Genomic DNA, 16,661 nt, shown 5'->3' with positions numbered 1-16,661 from the left:
CAAGACACCTGCACCATATTTTCTATCCTCACAGCACATTTATTTCAGTAATTCCGTTCCGGCGGTCCTTAGCATGAGCATAGTGTTACACAATTTTCGTACATATAATTACATCCAAAACAAGTTCTAAAATTTAAGTTGTAAACATTCTCTTCATATGTAGAAACATTTCAACTGATGTATCAAATTTTGCTGAAATGATCAAATTTGGAACAAATTATAAATGAAGAAAGCTATTCTAAAAGGTGTAGTGAGCGTCATTTATTATTAGTAGTACATTTCTACAGTGTTAAATAAAGTAATAAAGAGGCAAAACCGTCTCATAAGCAAGTCAAATTTTAAGTAAAACATCAAAAAAGAAACAAGTCCATTAACAAAAGGATGTCTTGCAATAAAGAGTTAGATTTCAATCTATTATGATACAAAAATGTAAAGGGTAAATAGCATCTTTGTTGACAAAGTAGGAGGTAGCATGGATGCACCACTTTATTGTCTGAGAAATGCAACTGGAGTAAAGAATATTTCCTTACCACAAATAATTTCCAGTACTATGTACATATTTCTTTTAGAAATATTTGTTTAAACAAATCTCCCTCCACTTTTAGTACAAAAAAAAAACCTTTTCATGTGATTTTTTTAAAAAACACTTACACATCTAGATAGAATAGTACTCATTGCCCTATTTGAGTGAACAGTCTCTTGAACTATGAAGTACATGATATTTAATGCCCTAAATTGAGTGAATTTAGTTAGCAGTTCTTGGTATTATACAAAACACTACATACATACAAACAAAATATAATATCTTATTTTACTATGCAAGTCTCTTTTTGGGGAAAAACAGAGCCTTGATTCTGGTAACACTGCAGAGAACATAATTTTTCAATAAAGTCTGTCTCTAAGTACCCATGGCTGCTTACATGTAATGATCTTGTTATTGATATTGGACACAGTTAGTTAACTGACAAAAACTTAGTAAACCTTAAAAACACATCTTCCACCTATATAAAATATAAAGACTACTTGCTGTAACTGCTTTAAAGTACTCAATTTGCTCTGATGTCACTGTAATTCACTTTCCCCATTTTCCTGCTTTAGGATTTATAAACAGATAATTTAATGTAGCAACTTTAAAAAAAATGACAAAGTATTTCAAATTTACATCCAATTCCAATTTGTTATTTAAAAGTTTTCCTTGTTCTATGATGCTGCTTCTGCCATCAATAAAGAAAATGAAGTTTCAGTAATAGAAGCAGGCTTTTTGAGTAGTGGTGTGACTTCTACCATGCCTGCTCCAGTCCGAGGAAGATTAGCATTCACAATATGTCGCTGTAAGTGCTTGATCCAGTCTTCCTGAACAGACAATGGTCCTCGAAAGACCAGGCCACAAAACCTGTATGTACAAGATATTCAAAACAGTCTCATCATCACTATAAATTATCTTCAGTTAAAGTCAGGTATAATCAACATAACAGTACTAAGAGAACCTTAACTCAAATGGTTTTTAGAGTTTCAGAAGGCAGAAGTTAGCTTAAAAAATTTGAAACTCATGAAGAAAATTGTTCTACAAAGATATGCTGGGTGTACAAGGATGAAAAATGCATACAAGTCGTTCTCCCCCTCCGCCTCCCCCACCCACCCAACCCTCTGGGAAATTATAATGTAATAGGCAAGATATAACAAATAAACAAGTATTATATGAAGTAGCATGGGATGGAGCAAAAGAAAGATTTAAAACGCACAAGGACAATTTGAGTGAGATACTACTTTTGCATTGGGTATGAGAGAAGAAAGAAGACTTCATAACTATTTTAAATCTAAATTTTAGCACACCAGACTTCTCAAAATCAAATGTCCTGTACATATGAAAGTTGCATGACCACTCTGAACTGTGCCTGAAGGAACATAGGGGCAGAACCACAATATATGTCCAATGAAATAGGACTCCAATATCCCATTCTCAAGAGTTCTTGCCTTCCACCATCGTCAGGAGGCAGGACATAGGAAAGAGTACTTAAGAAAATCTGGGGATAAAAATGTGTTTCCATTATCTTCTATTAGATTATGGAATACAGTTCAAAAAATGTAAAAATAGTTCTGACAATATTCTAAGTAATGGCTTCTCAGGGCTAGACTATAACACAAAATGTAGAAGAAATACAGAATAATTTATATCTTCAATGCACTTTATTTCAGAAATATTACGGGTTAAGTAAGGATTTAGGAGCCAGTCTAGGAATCTACCTGCCATTTGTAATATCACATTGTGGGAAAGTATGTTCTGAGATCAAATCACCTAAGTCACTGACAAACTTTAAAAAATAACATTTTTTTCTTGTTTTCTTTTCTTTTTCTATTAAAGTCAGAAACTTTCATATACTGTCCTTATTAACTGACTACCTTCTTTCGAGGGGATTTTTTTCCTTCAAAATCATTTATCTTTGTTAAAAAAAATTTTAAACTGATGGAGCAAAGCAAAAGCACACCTGCATCGCAGAATATAAATATCATCAGCACCATGAGGTAACGGCAGGACTTTTTTCTTACTTCCAGATCTTGATCTTGACTTCTTTTGCTTACTATCTATGGCTAAAAAAGGAGAGAGAAATAAGATTCAATACTCCATATATTTAAAAAGCAAACATTATTGAAGTTCATTCTATATATAATAATAAAAAGCCTATATTTACTTTTTCCTTCCAGAAAAGCCAAAGCACATTACTGATTCTGCATTAGCATAATGACAAATTACTCAACAAAACTCATAATACTGCATTTTTCAGACATGTCCATGTGCTTATTCATGCCAGCAATTTACTGCATAAGAAGTCATATAATAAAAAAATTTTAAAAACTATTGAGTCATTTATTTAGCCTATTATCAGAATAAGAGATCCTCTTATGACTGTTTATATATAATCTTACTGTCCAATTCTGCTTTCTTCTAAGAAAAGTTACAACCATTGGACAATACCATTAAGACTGAATTGGATTATTATTACACTATGTCCCACAAATCTCTGAAAAACTAAAAAAAATTTTAAACTATAAAGAAAAGAGTAATTAATTTGAATTCCATACCATAATTATAGTTCAGTTGTTTAAACTTGATACTCTAGTTCTACATGGGGTCAGGGGGAAGGGAAGGAAGTAACAGGAGTTTACTTTTCATTTTTTAACCTAACAAATAAAAGTTAAAACATACAACTTAATTTTATTAAGGAATCAAGATTTAACATGGCAGGGAGGGAGGGAGGTAGGAAAAGACGACGAGCTGGTTCATAACTCAAAATTTTCCCCTAATAGAGGTCTAAACAGCTAATTAAGAAATAATGAAAAGCATGATATAGGACGAAACAGAAATAAAATCCCTATTACTCGTCATTTGCTATAATCTGACTGGTAATTCCAACCTAATTCCTTTTGAGCAAAAGGCATAATACAGAGTGTGTGTGTGTGTGTGTGCGTGTGTGTGTGTGTGAAATCAATCTCAACCTAATTTCCAGTGAACTGATCTAGACTTCATAAAGTCACCAAAGATAAAATTATCAGCTTTCAACTATCATGCTAACAGAAAATATAACTTAGTAAAATAAAAAACCACCAGTGATACATTTCTATCACGTATTCAGTTTCTTATTTCTCCTCTAAAGGGCATTCTAAATAATGAAATACCAGAATTGAATAGTTTTAGAGAATTAAATGAAAACGAAACAACTAAAACCTAGGTTACAGAAACTCAGACGATAAAATATTTATTAAATATGTAAGCAAATAGCTCAGTAATGTCCCTTCTGATAGCATCTTTGATCAGCAAATTAGATTGCTGATTAATAAATAGGTTATTAGTAAACTAGCATTACTTGGTACTGTTAGACTTACCACAGTACTTCCCTATGAGTCAGGGCAGTGGGGGTTGGAAGCAGAGGACCACAAGCATGTATTTATTAAGCACCTACTATGTGGAAGGCACTGGGGATATAAATACAAAAGGAGGGGGGGAATCCTCATTCCCAAGAAGCCTATATTCTATTAGCACAGATGGCATGCTTATCAAATTTACAGATGCCACACAAAGCTGAAAGGGAAAGCTAACCATCTGTATGACAAAGTCAATATCTCAAAGTATCCTGACAGGTTAATCAGATAAGATGAAAATGGATAGGGAGAAATGTAAACCTTACATTTGGTTTCTAAAAGAAACCAGATTATGAAAAGGGGGTTTTAGTGGTCTTCAAGTTCAATGAGTCCAGATTATGATGTGGCAGGGAAAAAAAAGTTACTAAGATTTTGGGCTGCATTAAAAAAGTATAGCTTCTAGGCATAAAAAGAGACAGTCTTGCTGTACACTGACCAGGTCAGATCACGTTGGCAATATTATATTCATTTCTTGGCACCTCAATTTAGGAAGGCCACAGATAAGGGGGAGAGCACTGAAAGTCAATCAGCATAGTAAAGTGAAAGGCTAGGAGACTAGTGCATGAAAAGTCCAAGGAACTGAGGAGTGTTTGTTTAACCAAGAAGAGAAGCCTGGAATGGATGGTGGGGAATGCTACAAGATAGCTGTGTTTAAATTTTTGAAGAGCTGTCACGTGGAAAAAATATTAAAGTTATTCTGTTTGGCCCTATTGAGTAGAGCCAGGAAAAAGAAGTAGAAGTTCGGAGGATGACAGATGGAAGAAATTGTAGATATAGTAACTAATCACATCATTTTAAACATGGAGAAACTGAGGCCCAAATAGGTGAAGTAAATGAGGCTGGATTCAAATCCAGGTTCTCTTGATTCTAGGTCTTGGTTTTCCTGACTCTAGGTCCAGCTTTCTGTTCCCCATACCAGTGTTGTCAAATTCAAACAGAAAAGGATCCCAGGCTGCATAATGACTTAGAAAACTGTAAATTAACAATTTTTGTGTTGCGTTTTGATTTACATTGTTAAATGTTTCCTAATCGTATCTGTAGAGGGGGACACCTCTGCTCTCTACCACACTACCTCTCAGGAGCAAAGAGTCAAATTTAGGCTTGATGGTAAGGGAAATTTCTGGACAAATACCAGTGTTCAAAAGCAGGATGGAGGTGGCAGGTTCCCCTTCAATGGAGATCTTCAAGCAGAAGTCAGGTGACCTTTATTACATAAAATTATAGAAGGGACTCTCTTGTGTACAGGGTGTTCTCAAGAGCCATCAAATTTCTGGTGTTCCGTCCATCTGAAGAGGAAGATCTTTATAATAATTAATCATTCAAATAATTAATCTTGGAACTAATGAGACTGGGTATGTTTGCCAAATATTTTACAAACATGATCATTCAAGCTTTCCCAACAAACCTGGGATGTAGTTCTTACTTGCAGGTTCTTATCCCTATTTGACAAATAAAGGAACTAAGTATTAGAAAGGTTAAGTGACTGGCCTATGCCAGCAGAGTAGTAAGGGTACTGGCCTTCTCATCCTTAAGACACACTCCTCCCCCTTGGGGCACTCAACAGTTCAGTCACCCTGAATCAGCAATCCTTGAACTTCTACTTATTCACACATGCCATCCCCCATATTCGAAATATATTCCTTCCCTGTATCTCCTCTTTCTTTAAGATTTAGTTTAAATTTTGTCTCTTCCAGGAAACCTTTCCTGAAGGACTCAGTGTCTCAATTTATTGGTGCCCAGTATTCAGCACTGTCTTTTGAACATTACACACATGGCTTGCAGTCAATGACCAAAAAAAAAAAAAAAAGCCTCCACAATACTACACTAAGACATTTACAGCAACATGTTCCAGGGTAGTAAGGACCCGCAAAGAAAGTAGATGCTAATTAATTGGGTAATGGTTAAATAAATGAGAGTAAATGAACCTAACAGAAAGTTACAGCAGAGAAGGAACCAAGTTGGTGGATTAGGGACAGCTAACCAGCTGAACTCTCCCAATATCCCCCTCCAAACAACTTTAAGATAACACCAGAAATCAAATATTGGAGTGGTAGAGCTAACAAAAGGCTGGAATGAGACATTTTTCCAACTTAAGAAACGCCTAAGAGGTCAGTCGGAAAAGTCAGTAACACTGGGGCAGAAGCATGTCTAGCACCCCCACTCATGTGACAACAGCAGTCAATTCAGTTCTCAGCCCAGAGAAGGGAAAGGGATCAGATAACTGGTCAAAAAGAGAGTGCAAGGGACCCTCTTCTGGAACCAGATACAGGTGGCACTGACTGGCAACTCTGTTGCTGCACACAGTTCTGGGTTGCAATTCCAGGGTAAAGAAAAGTGTGGCTAGTCCCTGATCCCACTTCCAAGGCCAAGAGGAATGTTAGCACTTGCAGCTGCAGGACAGCAAGGCCCATTCCTCGGTAAAGACCAGATTAGCAGTGACCATACCTCTCCCTGGATCACACCACCCTGAAAACTTGAAGACCTCCTTAAAACTAAATTTGAATATAGCAACATGAAAAAGACTAAAGCTTAGGACAGTGCCTCCTGACCCTTAGGTGAGCAGAACCCAACTTTAATGTAAAGTTCAAAGTCAAGAACTGGAAAAATGAGCAAACAAAAACAACAAAAAAAAGAACTTGACTATAAAAAGCTACTTCAGTATCAGGGAATACCAAGTTACAAACTCAGAAGGCAAGTGAAAATAGCTACCCAAAAAGTCTCAAAGAAAAATGTTAACTGGACCCAAGCCCTATAAGATGTCCTAAAAGTGTTTAAGAGCTAAAAGTAGTAGAAGAAAAATTGGTGAAAGAAATAATTAATGCAAGAAAATTATGAAAAGATAATTAACAGCTTGGTAAAAGAGGCACCGAAAATATCACCTTAAAAAACAGAATTGGCCAAATAGCAAAAGGGGCACAAAAATCCACTGAAGAAAAGAACTCCTTAAAAAGTTAAGAAGTACAAAAGCTCACTGAAGAAAACAATTCCTTAAAAAGTAGAACTAGACAAGTAGAAGCTAATTACTCCATGAGACACCAAGAAACAATAAAACAGATTCAGAAGAATGAAAAATAGAAGTGGAAGCTAATTACTCCATGAGACATAAAGAAAAAATAAAACAAATTCAAAGGAAGGAAAAATAGAAGTGGAAGCTAATTACTCCATGGGACATCAAAAAATAATAAAACAAATTCAGAAGAAGGAAAAATAGAAGAAAATGTGGAATATCTCATCAGAAAAACAAATGACCCAAAAATACATGGAGGAGAGATAATTTAAGAACTATTGAACTACTCAGAAACCAAGATCAAAAAAGAACCTAAATATCATATTTCAAGAAATTATAAAGGAAAACAGCCCCAATATCTTAGATCCGGTGGGTAAAATGAAAACTGAAAGAATCCATAGATCGCTTCCTGAAGAGATCCCAAAATGAAAACTCCTAGGCATAGTGTAGCCAAATTCCAGAGCTCCAAGGTCAAAGCAGCAAAAAAGAAACAATTTAAATATTGTGGAGTAACATCAGGATCAAATAGGATTTAGCAGCTTCCATATTAAAGGAGCAAAAGGCTTGTAATATATTCCAGAAAGCAAAGGAGCTAGGACAACAATCAAGAATAATCTATCCAGTGTGAGAAATGAATGTTTCTCTTTTATATTTAATAACTAATTATTGTATTCGGATCAAGGTTTTTTCCCTTTTCTACTTCCTCATCCAGAAACCAGCCAGTGTAGGAAATCTTTCTCAGAGATTTACTTAGGCCAAGATTTCATCAGACAGTAAAAGAAATTCTAAATTTAGGCCACTGGGTATATTCCTCTTCATTGTGTTTGCTTAGACAAGTCCAGGAAACGTTGATTCTCCTTACTGTCAAGACAAGTGATGTGGAAACTGATGTCTCTTTGACCACAATTTGAGTGACCTAAGTCTCATACTCCAACATAACCCACCTACAAACTGATTAACCAATCAGAGTTGAGTAGGCACCCCTTGGGAATACCTTCCCTCTAAAGGGCATATAAACTGTGACCCTACTGCCATTAGGGGTCTTTGGTCTAAGGGAGATGGCCAAATGATCGTCTTTTTATTAATAACCTGATTAAATTACCCGGAAACTATGTCTCTTGAACCTTTTTAAATGTCACACCAACAAAATGGATTATAATCATTAAGAGGAAAAAAATGGACATTTAATGAAACTTTCAAGCATTCCTGATGAAAAGACCAGAGCTGAATAGAAAATCTGACATTCAAACACAAGACTCACGAGATGCATGAAAAAGGTTAACATGAAAGAATAAACATAAGAAATTCAATAAAATTCAACTGTTTACATTTCTATATGGAAATATGATAAGTGTAATTCCTAGGAACCTTATCATTATTAGGACAGTTAAAAGGAGTCTACATGTGATTTTAGCAAAAGGATAAATAGGATATAATAAACATAAATAGTAAAAGATTTTGATTAGAGAAACGCAAATTAAAACAACTGTGAGTTATCACCTCACACCTATCAGAAACGACAAATACTGGAGGGGATAAGGGAAAATAGGTACACTAATAAAGTGCTGGTGGAGTGGTGAGCTGATCCAACCACTCTGGAGAACAATTTGGAATTAAGCTCAAAGGGCTATAAAACTATGCATACCCTCTGACCCAGCAATACCACTACCTATATGCACAAAAATATTTATAGCAGCTCTTTTTTTAAATTATTCTTTTTTGTTTGTTTGGGTTTTTTTGGCAGGGCAATTGGGATTAAGTGACTTGCCCAAGGTCACACAGCTAATAAGTGTGTCAAGTGTCTGAGGCTGGATTTGAACTCAGGTCCTCCTGACTCCAGGGCTGGTGCTCTACTCACTGCGCCACCTAGCTGCCCCCATATAGCAGCTCTTTTTGTGGTAGTAAAGAATTGGAAATGGAGGGGATGCCCATCAATGGCTGAAGTTGTAGTATATGATTGTAATAGAATATTATTGTGCTGCAGGAAATGACGAAGGGGGTGGTTTGGGAAAAACATGGAAAGACTGATGAGACCTGATGCAAAGTGAAGTGAGAAGAACTGAAGATCATGGCACACATTAAAAACAAAGTTGTAATGATGACCAACTGTGAAAGTCATTGATACTCTGATTAATACAATGATCTAAGATAATTCCAAAGAATTCATGATAAAAAAATGCTCGAGAGAGAAAACTGATGAACTCTGGCTCCAAATTGACATATAATTTCTCCCACTTTATTTTATCTTGCTTTTTTTCCCTGAAATATGGCTGATATGGAAATGTTTTTCATGATTTCACATGTATAATTGATATCATATTGCTTGCCTCCTCCGTGGGTGGGAGAAAGGGAGAGAATTTGAAACTTAAAATTTTAAAAGAAAAGAATGGCAAAAATAAGAAATTGGAACATTAAGGAAAAAGAAAAAGAATGTTCCAGTGCTGTGCTGTGAGACTCTCCAGGTTCTCCCCCCACTACGGTCATTCAGTTACCTCTTCTTAACATCCATATAATTCACATCTCCTACCCAATCAAAATCCTGATAACTGGACATGCTTAATGCATTTAGTACTGACTCAGTCTTTCTCTCCTCCCTAACTTCTATCCTGTTACTACAGGACTTCAACATACAGACTGATACTCTCTTAAAAACCTTAACTTCCCAGTCCTTCAACCTCGTTTCCAATGATCTACTCCTCCACCCAAATTCAGCCATACACAATCTTGTTTGCCATCAGTTCACAAATGCAAAAACCTCCATGTTTATGAACTCTGCAATTCTGAGCACAATCTATTTACTAACTTTCCACTTCTACCTTCCAGTACCAAACCCTGACTGCTCTTCATTTACACTGTGACCTCCAATCCCTTGACCCCTCAGTTCTCTCCCAAATCATCACACTGCATTAGCCACAGTCTCTTCCCTTCTCCACTGAATGACCCCTCAGTGAACCAGTTCCACCTTACAGTGTTCAAATGAATATTTTGTCTATTTCATCAGCAGCTATGCTCTGTCAAGCCTCAGCTCACTTGCTGTCTTTGCTCAACTCTTCTGAATGGATCCAATATAAATTTATGTTACATAACTTCAATTGAGCCCTCACTGTTGCTCCTACATTTCCTTAACTAAATCACCATCTTACTCTCCTCTCCATAGCCACTCTTCCAAACTTTTCCAATCTTCTTCAAACCTCCCACGCCCACCTATCTCAGCTAAAACTTTTTGAGGACATTTGAAGAAAGCTCCCTCTTCTACCCTCCTCATCTTGTTATCACTCAAATGCCTTCTGTCGCTGTCTCCTCCTTTACCCCTATCTCACAGGACAAGGTGACCATTCTCTTTCCAAGGCAAACCCCTCTACATGTACAAATGATCCTATTTCATCTCATATCCTACAAAAGACTGTCCCTTGCATTGTCCCCACTTTAACACTTATCTTCAATCTTTCCCTGTCTACACACTTTTTCCCCACTGCCTACAATCATGTCCATGTCTCCTCCATGCTCAAAAACCCCTTCTCCACTTCCATTAGTTATCATTTCATATCTGACTTTTTGTGCCTAAACATCTTGAGAGGCAGTTAATAAAAGGTCTCTCCAGTTCCTCTCCTTTCACTCTCCTAACCAAAAATCTCACTTACAACATCATCATTCCTCTGAAACTGCTGTCTTCAAAGTCACCCATGATGTCTTTAACTGTCAAATTCAATGGCCTTTTCTCAACCCTCATCCTTCTGATCTCGCTATTGCTTCTGCCACTGCTGATTACCTGCCTCTCCTTGACATTACTGTCTCAACATTCCTTTGCTGCAACTTCATCTTGCTCCTGCCCACTAGTGAGGAGTGTCTCATAACACCCTGTCCTGGGTTCTGCTCTTCTCTCTATATACTATTTCCCTTGAGGATCTCATCAGCTCCCATGGATTAAATTATCATCTCTACACTGATGATTCTCAAACCTATTTACCCAGTCCTAACTTCTCTGCAGACCTCCAATTTCCAAAGGTCGATTAGGCAAATTGACCTGGATGTCCAGTAGCTATCTTAATCTCAACACATCCCAAAGTGAACTCATTATCTCACCCCACCCCCCTTCCCTGTTACTGTTACATCCTCCCAGTTCTCCAAGCTCATCCCTCCCATCTCCAATCTGTTGTCAAAGTCTATCAACTTCACCTTTGCAACATCTTCTGAACATACCTCTCATCTCCTCTAATAATTCCATAAACTTGATGCAGGCTTTCATCTTTCTCATACCTGGATTAATGTGATGGCTGCTGGTTGGGCTTCCTGCCATAAATCTCTCCCCACTCCAAAATTCTCTGTTCAGCCAGTGATTTTCCTGAAGTGCAAGGGCAACCATGTAGAGCCCCAATCAACGAACTCCAGTGGCTCCCTACTGCCATCAGGATTAAATACACTATCTTGTGTTTAGAGTTCAAATTCCTTCATAATTGATCCAGTGACAGCAGAGGCCTCCATTCCTATTCCTTGATCAGGCCTCTCCATCCCTCTCTTTTACCTCTGCCTCCTGCCTTTCCTCAAATTCCTGCTAAAATCTCACCTTCTAAAGGAAGCCTTTCCCAATCTCTCTCATATTCTACTGCCTTCCCTCTGCTAATTATTTCCATTTTATCCTGTATATAGCTTTTCTGTTTATATGTTGCCTTCCAATTAGTTTGGGAGCTCCTCAAGAGTATTTCTTCAGTGCTTAGAACAGCGTCCAGTATATGGTATGCTTACTGGCTAAGAAACAATGAAAATGAAGAATACTGAAAGGCATGGAAAGTTTAACATAAAGTGAAGTATGGAGAATTAGGAAAGCAATGAACCCAATGAATAACACAATGTAAATGAAAAGATCAACAAAAAAAATTCAAACTGAATGCTGTGTTAAGTATAATGACCGAGCCTGGCCCTAAAGAAACTCCTGCTTCTTTCCAGGGTGGTGAACCCTATATATGTCAGACATTGTGTCCTATAATATGTTGGTTAATTTTGCTAGATATTTCTTCTCTATTATAAAAGATGTGTCTAGGTTCCCTTTGGCAAACTAATAGGTAAAAACAGATGTTTACTACCAAGAAGAAATGGAACATACATACCTCAACACTTTTTTGTGCTATGATTTATTTGTAAGATTTGGGTGGGTAGTTTGGAAGATTAAGTTAATTTTTTTAGGCAGTTAAAATGAAAAGTATTATGCAGAGTTGAAGATTATAAAAGGAACAGTAAGATCAGCTTTCCTCTCCCTGACCACAACTACAAACTGAACAAATTTTAGTTCAGTATCACTGAATGGAGCAAATATCCAGATAAATCTTCTTGTATTAACAAAAAAAATCTAAAGTCTTAGTATAGATTAATGATGGTAAAGGGAAGAGTGGTGCTAATGGTTGTATACTCTTGACAAAGAAATGAACAAAAAATAAAAACTGGCCTCAAATCTTAGTATTTTTTGATCACTACAGACAGAAATGTTTTCATATGTTATCTCTGTTCCTATATTTCACTTTTATCTCCCTTTCCATCCAGAATGAAGCAACATAAAAGAATTTCAAAGGCAAATTATGAACTCCTTTTGAAATATTGAGTAAATATTTGGTAAAAATTATGTAAAATCTAAAGAAAATATGACACCAAAATAACTATGGTAGATCCTGAACATACTGGAAGCTCACTGTCATGATAAACAGAAAGAATACAGTATATTGTTGCCTTTTGTATATGTTAACTGCAACTTTTAAAAATACTGACTATAGACCACATTTGTAAATAAAAATAGGTAAGTAGCAGTGAGTAGAAAACTGAAAAATAAATACTCTGATAGGAATGAAAATAAAAGCTACTATCCCTCTCTTTATCCTTTTGCTAAAAGCCTATGTAAATAAAACACTCTTAATAAAATTCATTCCATTTTTCAAAACATTGCTTGGCTAATTTTCTGAGTTTCAAAAATCCGTCAAACAAAAATGTATCTCTGCCAGGCACTATATATGGCAAACAAAAAAAAAAACAAGGAATTTCTACCTTCAAAATGCTCACATTTAAATCTGCAAGTCAATGTAAAATATCTATGCACACACAAGATATGTAAAGTATAAATGGAAGGTAATTTTAGGCAAAAAGAGGAAAGCCTTCTTATAGAAGGTAGGATTTGAACTGAGCCTTGAAGGAGGCCAGAAAAGGCATGGGGCAGAGGAGGGATTGAATTGCAGATCGGGGGTGACAACCAAGGAAATGGCACAGATAACCGAGACAGGTGACAAGTAGAAGGAAGAAATAGACTAATCTTGTTCTATCATAGAGTATGTGGAGTCAAGTAAAGTGAAAGGAGACTACAAAGGTAGGATGGCACACCAGGGATGTGAAAGATTTTAAATGCCAAATAGAGCATTTTATATTTGATCATGGAGGTAAAAGTCATTAGAGTTTGTCCTTTAAGAAAATGTCTGGCAGGTGACTGGAAAATGAATTGTAACGGGGGAAGGCCTGGGATAGTGGCAGCAACCGGAAGGTTACTACAATAGTATAGGCATGAGGTGATGAGGAACTACACCAGGGAAGTGAGTCTGAACTGAAAGGGACAAAAGAGGCATTTCTTGGATATTATCTGGTCCAACAAAAAAGCAAGCTCTGCCACTACCTCATTCAAAAGTCTTATCCTTGCCTGTCTCCTTTTCTCTGAAAATTAGAAAAGGGTAAAAGAAATCACTCTTGACAAAATAAGGGACAGATAGATTTATAGTAGATAAAATGAACAACCTAAAAATCTAAACTATTAACAGAATATGAGAAAATATTCCAAATCACTAATAAGAAAATAAAATTTTGAATTAACTGGAAAATGTTAGGATTACCAAGGTTAATTTTTTTTTTTAAAGAAAAGTGCATTTATTAAGTGCCTATTGTGTGTAGCCCTGACTTAGGTGCCAGGGAGTTAGTAAGCTTAGATGAGACTTGATCCCCACCTTCTTCTTTTTTTTTTTAACCACGTTAAATTTTTAATTTTTCCTTTAAAATCAACTTATTCATATCTGAGATTCAAGAAAAGAAGAGGAAGGCAAGTCAGTAAGTATTAATTATGTGCTTACTATGGGTTGGGCACTGAGGCAGGCTCTAGGAATACAAAGAAAGGCAAAACCAGTCCCTATCTTCAAAGAAGTCACAATCAAATGGGGGAGACAACATGCAAACAAATACATATAAGATAATGGTAGTCTCAGTGGAAAGGCACTAGTACTAAAGGTGATCTAGAAAGGCTTCTCAAGAAACTGGATTCTAATCAGAGTTGAAAGAAGCCAAGGAAGCCAGAAGGCAGAGACAATTCAATCCTTCCTCTGCTGCCCTTTGCCTTCTCTGGCCTCCTTCGAGGCTCAATTCAAACATAAAAGACAGCAAGTGAAAATGTATATAGTTGGGAGATGGAATGTCTTGTCCAAGGAAGGAGGTCAATGTGATTGGATTGTAAAGTAGATAAAGGGTGGTAGTTAAGGAGAGGAAGGAAGGGGCCACATTATAAACCTTGAAATGAGAGTCATCAAAGCATTTTTTTAAAATGTAAATGTAAAATATAATTAAATATAATTGGGAGCTCCTCAAGAGTATTTCTTCAGTGCTTAGAACAGCGTCCAGTATATGGTATGCTTACTGGCTAAGAAACAATGAAAATGAAGAATACTGAAAGGCATGGAAAGTTTAACATAAAGTGAAGTATGGAGAAATATAAAAATGTAAAATGTAAAATATACAAGAGAATAGAAAGAAGTACAGATAAGTAGGGACAGCTTATAAACACCATGTTGAATTTATTGTCCTTTTTTTTTTTTAAAGCACCCTACATGTAATAGATTTGAAGCACAAGATACAACAAAGTCTGTTTTTCTGTTCTAATTTGTACACAGAAACGATCTTTTTGGTGAATGTTACGTTACCAAAAATGTACTAAATTTGCCCTTTAAGAACAAAAACAAAACAAAAATTGGAAGAATGGAAACATGGTTATTCACCATATAACTGAAGGTCAAAGTCAAATAGCTAAACTAGATGTGGCTGGCTGTAGTTGCCAAACACGGTGTTCATTTTTACAAATGGTCAATGTATACATTTATTTTGCTTGACTATACTTGTTTGTTACAAGGATTCTTCTTTCTAGTTAAGCAAAAACTGGGTCTATAAACACCTGACACAACATAAGAATTACATTTCTTACAGCGCCGCACACACACTCGTGTGCACGTGTGCATGTGCGCACACACACACCCCCTCTCTTATTCTAGGCATATATAACGATATATTTCAACAGAGCTGAAAACTGGAAAAATCAATTTAGTAACATTGACAGCAATTAACCTTCTTAAAATATAAAATCAAAAGAATAAAATTATCTTGTCAGATTAACTGACATTTATATATTGATTTAAGGTGTGCCCAGAACTACTTCCCAGGGTTGTCTTAAGAATTAAATGAGGTATTTGTAAAGCACTTACAAGGCAGAATGCCTGATGCACACTGGACAAATGCTTGTTTCCTTCTTTCCTTCCTATGTATGGTTCATTATTCGATCCTCATAACAACCCTCTGAATTGGGTCTTACTATAATCCCATGTTAACATAGATGACAATGAGGCTGAGAGATTAGATTGGCATCTGCACACCAAACTGGTAGCGTTGATTTGGGACAATAAAGACGGTAACACAAACGTCTATATCAGGCAAGCTAACCTCTCTGCACAGCTTTCTTCAAGGTTAAATTTCTTGAACTAAATATTAGAGCAGGAACAATTTTACTTCTTCCCTGAAAACTACTAGCAGAATCTTACTACTGATGTAAGAAGTACAAAACATTTGAGACCCCAAACAGTGTGCTATAGATTTAGGGCTAGAGGAAACATTAGAAATCCTTCACTGAAATCCTTGATTTTACAGAGAAGTCAAGAGAGAAGAGAAGTGCCCTACACCCCAGGTCTTCCAATCTTTCAGAATCCTACACTCTCACTAGGCCACATTAAGTACTGTGATTATGCACAACAATATATATGTGACAGAATTAATAAGGTGACACTACTTTGCCTGCCCGCCCCCCACCTCCCTTTGAAAGAACTGTAGTTATTGTTCTTCTTCCTCTCCCCCACTCTCTGCCCCCAGGGGAAGTAAGAAATAATTCATCTTAGGTCCAAAATGACCAGAATCTAAACCAGAACTAGAATGACTTGAGGCAATGAAGGAGAATACAAGTAAAATAGTCAAATGTTCCAGTAGAGGTTGTATTTTGACTTTTAAGACACTAGAGAGTCCTGCTATTCCAAGATAGAACCTGATATTTAGCCGTGTCTGTTACATTATTTCTTCTAAACAAGAAACTACTAAGTAATAAAGTAAGTACTGACTAATCTGGCCACTGGACCCCATCTTTCTCACTGACATAATATGCTTTTCCTGGTTGACTGAAATATCAATTTTGTTTCGTGTAGATAGAAGTGTTTTGAAAACGGCCATGGAGAAATTTTTTAATTTTACAAATGTCAACTGAAATAATACAGAAATTAGACAATGATCAAGAAACAAAATCATTGAATCAGTAAGACTGCTAACAGAAAGATAAAGGTAACCATATATTCTGTCACTTAAAAATAATAAGGAAAGGCAATATGTTAAGAGACAAATTATGAGAGTGGGAGATTACACATGAAATTTCCTGCATTTTAAGTTAGAAAAAACTGAAATTTTCAACATT

At 36.2% G+C, this 16,661-nt stretch overlaps 1 protein-coding gene across 1 annotated transcript in view; it reads right to left on the bottom strand.

Moving 5' to 3' along the window:
• Positions 1-246: 246 nt before the first annotated feature.
• ZNF644 (zinc finger protein 644) overlaps positions 247-16,661 on the bottom strand; it is a 104,745-nt gene continuing 88,330 nt past the window's right edge. The window contains exons 4-5 of the mRNA XM_036755020.1: positions 2,487-2,589; positions 247-1,393 (exon numbers count right to left, since the gene is read on the bottom strand). Coding sequence (XP_036610915.1) covers positions 1,201-1,393; positions 2,487-2,589 — 296 coding nt within the window. The 3' untranslated portion in view covers positions 247-1,200. The remainder of the gene's footprint in view (positions 1,394-2,486; positions 2,590-16,661) is intronic.

This window comes from Trichosurus vulpecula, chromosome 4 (genome assembly GCF_011100635.1).
Source record: "Trichosurus vulpecula isolate mTriVul1 chromosome 4, mTriVul1.pri, whole genome shotgun sequence".
Lineage (NCBI taxonomy): Eukaryota > Metazoa > Chordata > Mammalia > Diprotodontia > Phalangeridae > Trichosurus > Trichosurus vulpecula.
The sequence above is the reverse complement of the archived record's forward strand: the minus strand, read 5'-3'. Positions and strand labels throughout refer to the sequence as shown.